The 9326-nt window shown below is 25.9% G+C and overlaps 1 protein-coding gene across 1 annotated transcript in view; it reads left to right on the plus strand.

The window, feature by feature from the left end:
- LOC100205019 (uncharacterized) overlaps nt 1-5017 on the plus strand; it is a 29586-nt gene extending 24569 nt beyond the window's left edge. The window contains exon 4 of the mRNA XM_065794925.1: nt 4805-5017. Within this exon, the coding sequence (XP_065650997.1) occupies nt 4805-5017 (213 nt within the window). The remainder of the gene's footprint in view (nt 1-4804) is intronic.
- The last annotated feature ends 4309 nt before the right edge of the window (nt 5018-9326 follow it).

A 9326-nucleotide genomic window follows, 5' to 3' on the forward strand; every position in this document is an offset into this window, starting at 1 on the left:
CATTGAACGCGGTACTACCAGGGATGTGGTGGGAATCGAACTCGGAACCTCTCGCTTATGAAGCGAGCGCTCTATCACTACACCACTACCGCATAACATTCATTTAAACATTGTTAAATGATACTTTCTTTATCTATAAAGTAGTTTGAGATTGTAGAATAAAACAATCGTGGTTTCTTGGTCCTGGATTTTGTTAAACAAGTATCATATCATTACAATTTCTAGTTTTTCTAATTTAAAGTTTATGAAATATAATATAATTTAAAGCCATTTAAATGTATATAAAATGTGTTCTTATGATGTTTTGTCTGATTTAATACAAACAGTTTTATATTTATTGTACTGATTTATACAAGCTCAAATGGTTCTATAAATAAACATTACACAATAAGGTTTTTTTAATAGTTTTTCGTCTATTAAAAAACATAAAATGTTTTTTAACTTAAACCTCTTACAATTTTAGTTTACAGATTAAAAATCAAAATTTACTTGACAAAATTAGGCAACGCACTTACCAAAACACATCTTTGTAATGGCACATGCGCATCCGGGTTGCTTATATAAATATTTTTATGGCTTATCTTTATAATTTGATCTGACTTTACAGGTTAGAGCTGCACTCGACAGTTATTTCTAAAGTTTAATTAAACAGGAAAATTTTGATTTTTTATAGTATAATCTTTTCAAAAAATATCTTTTGAAAAACAATATTTAAGTTTTTTATATCATCAATATTTGTACTTTTATTTTTTTTTTTTTTTTTTTTTTGCCGTTAAATAATACATACAGTTTCGAAGCACATAAATAAAAATAAATATCGGCAGGGCAAGAAGAAGACTAATTTAGCCTTATCACCGAGCCCTATTCTCACGTATTTACAAAAATCGTAATATTTAAATATCTATAGTTAACAAACTATTTATAAAAAAAAAAAATAAAAAAATAAAAGTAAAAAAGTAAAAGAGATAACAATTCCTTATCATTTAAAGAAAAACTTAAAGAATAAAACTTTAAGGAAAGAGTAAGATCATTTTTTCAGAATAAGAAAAAATAAATAAGATATTATCATTTATTTAAGAATTAAAAATTTAAAGTAAGATTTAAAAATTAAAAGTAAATAAATTAATATACACCATAGAAATAACAAAAATAAATTAGTCAACTTCATAGAAATAAGGTAAATAAATTAGCAAACGTCATAGAAGTAATACCATAATTAAGATAATACAAAAAAAAAAAAAAAAAAAATGTTGATACACTCAGTGACATAATTTTGTATTAATTATTTTATGTATTTGAGTTTTAATTAAAAAAAACATTTAAAATCGGATATATTAAAATCCATAAGTAAGAATGCTTGTTTTGATTCATTTTTAAACTGCTCTATACTAGTTTTATATGTATTTATAATTTTGGGAAACATTTTCCACAAGTAGGGTCCACGATAAAGAACTGAATATGAAGTTAATTTTGAATTATATTTTGGGACAACAAAGTTGTTACTTGAAAATTTTGTTGGATATTTATGAACTATTTTGTCAAAATAGGATTGAAATATTTTAGGAGATAATCCTAAATTTGTTTTATACATGAACATTAAAACTTGGTGTAAGTTGATTTTATATATATTTAATGCTCCAAGTATACGCAGAAGAGGCTCACAAGGTAGTGTTCTATTAGCTCCAAAAATTATTCCGCACGCGTGTTTTTGTTTACAGTACAATTTTTTTAATTTTGTATGGTTTGTACTTGCCCATGCAATATTGCAGTAAGTTAAATAACAATGAATAAAAGAGAAATATAAACTTTTCAAAAAACTACTGCTTAAAAATGGTTTAGCCCTATATATCATTGCTAAACTTTTTGATATTTTATTTTCAATACTTTTTTTATATAACTCCAACGTAAATGTTCGTCTAAGATTACGCCTAGAAAGTTTACTGAGTTTTCTCTTTTAATGTTAGTGTTATTTATTATTAGATTAGGCAATTTGATAGGAATATTTTTTGATTTATTAACTTTGTGGAACAAAATAAATTTGGTTTTATCCACATTTAGAGAAAGTTTATTACTTTTGAACCACTCATTAACTTTCAATAATTTTTCGTTTGTTGTTTCAAATAGTGTATTAGTATCACTGTGGGAGTAAAAAAGATTGGAGTCATCTGCAAAAAGAATACAATTTAATGGGTCTGTTGCTAAATTTAAATCATTAATATACACTAGGAACAACAGTGGTCCTAAAATAGAGCCCTGGGGAACCCCACAAGTTACGGCAGTCGGAATTATTTGTTTTTGTTCATAAACTATAAATTGTTTTCTATCGGCCAAATAACTTTTGAACCAAAGTAAATTGTTATTTTTTACATCATAGTGTTCAAGTTTTTTTATTAGTATATTATGATTAACGGTATCGAAAGCTTTTGACAGATCAATGAAAACTCCTAAGGTAAAGTAGTTACTACTGAATGCACTTGATATTTAATTTACTAGTTCAATCACTGCATGCTCCGTTGAATTTTTTTTTTTTGAAACCAAATTGTTTTGAATACAGCATGTCGTTTTCTGATAAGTGATTAAAAAGTCTATTGTACATTATTCTCTCAAGTTATTTTGAAAAACAAGGTAAAATAGATATTGGCCTATAGTTAGAAATATTTGAGTCATCTCCGGACTTAAATATCGGCGTGATTCGTGCAATTTTAGCTTTTCAGGGACGATACCTGTTTTAAGTGAAAGATTAAATATGTGAAATAACGAGGGTTCTATTATATTATATACTGATTTTACAACATTAACGTTAATTTTATCAAATCTAGGCAAAAAAAGGAGGTTTGCAATTCAATTAGTTTTAAATTAGGTTCATCCATGACTTTATCGTAACTTTTTAAATAAGATTCAAATGGTGTTGAATTCATAGGAATTTTTAATGCCAAATTCGGACCATTATTGTAACGAAGCTGTTTAGTTTTTCAGCAATAATTGATTTATCATAAATTGTGTTTTTATCAATTGTTATTTTTTTTGGCAGAATGTTTCTCGCATAAATATTTTTTCCTATTATTTCTTTAATTACACTCCATGTTTTTTTAGTGTTTCCGGTGGCTTTGCTTAATAGCTTTGCATAATAAAGCTTTTTTGAGTTCCTTTTTGTTTTTTCAAATATATTTTTATAATTTTTATATGTCATTTCGTTTTTATAAGTTTTTTTTTTCAAGTACTTATCATATAACTTTTGTTTTCTTTTTGAAGATTTTAGTAACCCGTTAGACATCCATGGAGTTAAAACAGTTTTGGTTTTTACAGTTATTTTTTTTTCAGGAAATGCTTTATCATATTGTTTGCAGAATTGATTTAAAAATAGATCATATGCGTTGTTAACGTCATGTGACTGCAATAACAAATTCCAATCAACGTTGTCTTTTAAAAGATTTTGAAATTTTTTTACCGAGTTTTCATTATGTTAAAAATGTTATGTTAAAAATTTTGACATTACATCTAGTAGGCCTTACATAATTTAATTTTCTAAAACAACAAATGCAAAACTAATAAAAAAACTTGGGTTTGATTTTGCTTCATAAAGGATTTTTTGAACTAATTTATTTTTCAAAAATAGTAATGTATACGTCAATATTATGAAAGTTTGAAATTTGAAATACCTTTAAAAGCAACCAGAGCAATACAGAAGAGTATGGAGAAGTGTTAGGCGACAAAAAATTAAAAAAATAAACAAATAAGTACTGATTATAATTGTAGTTACAACGAAAAGTAAATTAAAATAATATTTTAATAGGAAGGATAATGTCTAAAAGTTACAATAAAATATTTTTTAGAACTTTTTTAAATCACTATTAATTAAAGTAAACAATTAGGTAACTTCTTTTCTATTTAGCAGATATCATTATGTCTTCCGACGTGTGGTAAGAACCACATTTTAAAAAAATATATTTGTAGGGGTGAAACAGAACAAAGAAAATAATTGATGTCCTGTTTCTCCCCTATTGTTTTTGTCCAATGGTACGGCGGAGTATTTTTTTACAATACTTTGATGAAGATTTCGTGGTTCTCAATTTTTATATTTTCAAACAATAATTTATGTAAACATAAAGTTAATTTACAATAGTACGGTTCCTCCAGAACCGTACTATTGGGGTAGAATCTAAAAATCTATTTTGTTATAAATCAGTGTTCAAAATGATGATTTACTTGTTAAAACCTGCTTGGTTAAACTTGTACTTTATATAAAAAAGATATTATTATTATCCTAGAAGTATTTTTTATTGTCCTAGTTCTCCCAAATCTTTCATACGACTTTTTATTAGTTACGAATGATTAAGTAAATTAACTTCATTATCACTTAATTTGCATATTTAATCAGCTTATGTTGGTTAATGACTAAATTATAATTAGCTTATGTTGGTTAATGGCTAAATTATAATCAGCTTATGTTGGTTAATGACTAAATTATAATATTATTTTAATGAAACTTTTAATCAAATTATCATTAATTAATTGTATCCCTAATAAAGTTACGCCTTGTTAACACAATTGATTGTTAATTTTGTTTTGTGGGATGTCTACAAAAGACTCCAATAGATGACTTTGTCAATACATTTTTCAAATGATAAAATATTTTATAATCGTAATCAAAAATATATTTACCAATGTCGTAGAGTTCATTATTCTGCCCAAGCATTACTTTTTACTGTGCTGAGTTAAAAGAATTTAAATGAGAATTACAAATAAATGTATAATAAAATTTACAATAAAATAAAAAATTTATATAAATTATTTTTTTATTTAGCTTATCGATAAGCGTAAAAAAGAAATAGAAAATGGAATAGTAAGAGAAGAGAAAGATTTTTTATCAATTGCTTTAAAAGATCAGCACCAAGAAAAGAGCAAACTGACCAATGATTTGATTAGAGATAATTTAATGACACTTTTAATTGCTGGTCATGAAACTACTTCTACTGCCATGTTGTGGTGTTTATACGCATTAGGAACCGTAAGTTAACATTTTATTGTATTTGCATTGAAACTTTAATTAATAGCCATTACTTTATTAGTTAATATTCTAAGTTTACCTGAAGAGTAAGTGACTGTCATTTAATTTATTAAAGTAGATAGCTTTGTATGCTATAATACCTAAGATAGTGGCTGGATAGCTCAGTTGGTTAGAGCGTCAAACGAAAAGTTATTACCCTGACTGTTGTACAATAAGAGTTCCAATCCTGCCATCGCAGTACCGAAGTACTACTCAGTGCTTGAGTAGTACTACGGTACGCAAAAATTTTTGTCAATAACGGATGCTGCTTTGGATTAGTTTTACTGACTATTTGTCGCTGTTCCTATGCTAAGACAACAATATCTTCGGAGATAAAAATTTTGTATAGAAAAATATAGCATGAAAATTAAAATAAAAAGAATTAAAAATAAAAAACAATAATATATATATATATATATATATTATTGTTTTTTCATAATATTTTATAATATATATATATATATATAAAAACAATAATATATATAATATTAAAAAACAATATGTATATATATATATATATATATATATATATATATATATATATATATATATATATATATATATATATATATATATATGTACGTACACTACCGTCCATAATTATTTGAATGGTCGTACTTTTCGATATAAGATATCAAAGTTTTACTTACTATTGGAAGAGAAACTGAAAACAAGTCTATTTAAATAGATCTTCCTATTTTTTAGATATACAAAAGAAATTAATATAAAGTCCCATTATAATAGTTTATAATTTACTTGTCTTTTAATCACGCGACAATAACTGCCGTACATATTCTTGGCATACTATTTAACGGCTATATAAACCGGTTAAACAAATCATTCTATTCAATATTTGATCGTTCTCAAACTTAGTTGAATAACTTAAACAATTTTTTGAAAAACGTATTTTGAATTTAAGCTTTAAGCCAGTTACTTCTGAAAAATTAAATGACTTTCCATTAACCTATCATCCCGAAAGTCTAGCATGATTTTTTAAACATATGAATGATGACCCAGTGGGCATGCGTCGTCTGGAGGACGTCCGCTAGACGTCTCAATGACGTCAAGACCTTTAATGGACGTCTCCCAGACAACGCATGTCCACTGAGGATGTGTAGGATGATTTATTAAATTAAAATCAGATAAGTATTAAGTATGTATAGTTTTACTTTAACCATAATTTGCTAATAAAAGTTAAATTAATTATGTATCCTCAAAAAAAAAAAAGACTTACTAATAAGTGTTATTTTATTTAATATTATAATTGGTTTCATTATATTATTCCTAATTTTTCAAAAATTAATCAACGTCCCGATACGGTTATCACAAAACCTGGTATTAACAACCTAGCTGACCCATGAGCAGTATTTATATGGGGTGATAGCTTACTTATCTAGGTACCCTACAATGCCAATTTTGTAATCTTTGAGTTTTTCCCTCTAAAAAATTGAAGTTTAATGTTAAGTTCTACTTTAAAGATACTTACAGTTAAGATGACACTATTTGCCGGCGCTTACACCTGAGAGTACATTAAGAAAAAAATACAGAAGGTTTAAAGTCTTTGAAACTAGTATTTTACATATACGATTCTTTTACATAAGTACTTTTGGTTTCGCAATGAGTAATATTGGTACACAAAGAATCTGATGATTTTATTTTTTTATCATGGTTTAGTTTAAATATTTTATATTAATTTCCACTTTATTGACAGAGGGTTTGCTATAGTTTTTTAATGGAGGCTACTTATTGGTAAAAGTTTATACAAATACCAAAAGGGTTAATCTTAAAAGTTATAAGTTGAGCATTCGATACGTTGTATGGACGTTCAATATCATTTTCTTATTTAAATCTAACCAAAAAGTTGAAGCTGTTCTAGTAAAAAATAATAATAATTCTATTAAGATTTAAAGCTATATTAAATTTAATATAGTCTCTGACAAACAGTAATCTAATCAAAAAAGATTGGCTAAAAAATTAATAAATAATTATGTTATGTTTACTTAAGTTACTAGGTGACTCTGATATGAACTGTTTGTAATAAAAATATTTAGAGAAATATTCATAACTTTGGTTATTGAAATTGTTCCCAGCCATTCCAACCATTTTGAAGGTTGCTTTAGGAAAACTGTTTCAATAGTTTTCTTTTTGTTTTATTAGAAAATTCTATGAGTTTAACACTTCACATGTTGATTGTCAGCTTGGTTTGAATTTTATCTTTCTATTACCAGCTGATCCAGTGACGCATAATGATGCAAGCAACATTATCATAAATTTGGCGAAAAAGTTTACAAATCACGTTTTTTTCTTCTTGACTTTGTTATTAAATTCAACTTAAGTAATGTTACTTAAGTAATTGTTATTAAATTCAACTTAAGTAATTGTTATTAAATTCAACTTAAGTAATTTGTTGATAAATTATATATCTTAATCTAAGTATACGTTGCACGCCTTTACCATAGATTATTTGTGATTATTTTTATTTTAGATAAGTTTTTTTCATTCTACTGTTAACGTTTTTTGATGTTTTTTTTATTGATTAATAAAAGTATTAGCAACCATAAGTTTAAGTTTTAAACATAAAGACGGATAACAACCAAAACTTTTAAATGATCAGTTTTTTTATTGTTGTTAAAAATTTAGCAGTGCTAGCTACTTGTTTTAATACACAACACACAAAATTTTGCTATGGTTCAGTAACGTCTCTCCGTACTTCTCGTTATCGTCTTGCAGATATATCTCTGGTACAGCCAATAAAATTTAAGATAATATTTTATAATAATATTTATATTACCAAAATACAAATTTTTGTCAAAAAAACAACATGCAATTAAGGTGGCTCATTTATCTTTGTATAGGAGTAATTACGGGGTTTCACATATATTTTAGTTTCAATGAAACATGAATCTAAAAATTTTAAAACGGAACTATAAAAAAAATTTATCTAAATCAACTTTTATCAAAATTAGAGGTGTTAGATGTAAAGTTTGAAAAATTCAAATCACTGTTTCTTGATCTTTGTTTTTTTGAAGTTCAATAGTTTTTTTGTTTAAAGCTTCATTAAATTATTAGCAATCATTCTACAAACAGAATAAAGAAAATAGTTTTAAAATCTAAAATGGGACACAATACTAAAAAAAAAAAAAAAAATCTATATTAAAAAAGCAGATGTTTGAATTTTAAAGTCATTCTTAGTTAATCCTTTCTAAATTTTTAAAATGAATTTTAAAGTCATTCTTAGTTATTACGAAATTAGAAAAATGGTTTCATTAAAGTTGGAATGAAAAACTCTGTTATTCCTACAAAGAGTTGATCAAGGCGGCGTTGGAAATTCCGAGGCCGCCTTGATCAATTCTTTGTATATGATTTAGATTGACACGCCTAATACTAGTAACCAAAGTAGCAACTGGTACCTGTCCTTTTGGCTAGGTAGAAGGGGGGGAGGCAAGAGTAGCTTTAATGTGTTTTTTTTGTAAAATAGCTATGGTAAATTTTTTTAAAAGTATTTCATTATGCATGCATTTCATTATTAATACTGGTGGACAACAGTTCATTTTTTTTATACTTTTTGCTGAGAAAACATTTTGAAACTGATTAAAACCAAATTTTTGAAAATTTTATATTGAAGAAAAAAAAAGGACCCGAAATCAATAAGCGTGGTGCGACTCAAAAATAACTCAGATGAGAAAACTTAAGTTAAAGATTTTTTTGTAAATTGACAACTGAAGTCAAATTTAAAACTATGTTATCAAAAATCAATTTAAAATTAAAATAAGATATATCTTGTATTAATTTTTTTTCTTCTTGCTATCGCAATACGTTAAAATTTTTTGTTATTACGCTTTAACTCTTAACATATATTCCATGTTTTTTTAGTGGGTGTATTGCCAAAAACCCATTGTTTTTTGAGTTTGTTTTTTTTATTTATAAAAAAAAACGGAGAAAAAAAAGGACCACATTGTAAAAACAATAACCACTTATATAACAATTAAATTTTTTGAGTTTTTTAATTTTCATTTTCGAAGATTATTTTTGATGACTATTTGCGTAAAATTAACATCTTTTAGTACTTTATGTCTTAATTGTAATTTAACTTAAATGTAACGGTCTTAACTACTGAACAGACATGCCAAACGCCAAAAGACTTCAAAAGAAAAAAACTATGGAACTAATAACAGCAGCATAACTTAATCAGATGAAAAGAATTACTTTATTGAAGCTACGTTTTCAATTTTCCGAGATGAGCTAGCAGGCCTTTTTCTCAATCTGTTTGCTTCTTTAT

This window comes from Hydra vulgaris, chromosome 04 (assembly GCF_038396675.1).
Source record: "Hydra vulgaris chromosome 04, alternate assembly HydraT2T_AEP".
Lineage (NCBI taxonomy): Eukaryota > Metazoa > Cnidaria > Hydrozoa > Anthoathecata > Hydridae > Hydra > Hydra vulgaris.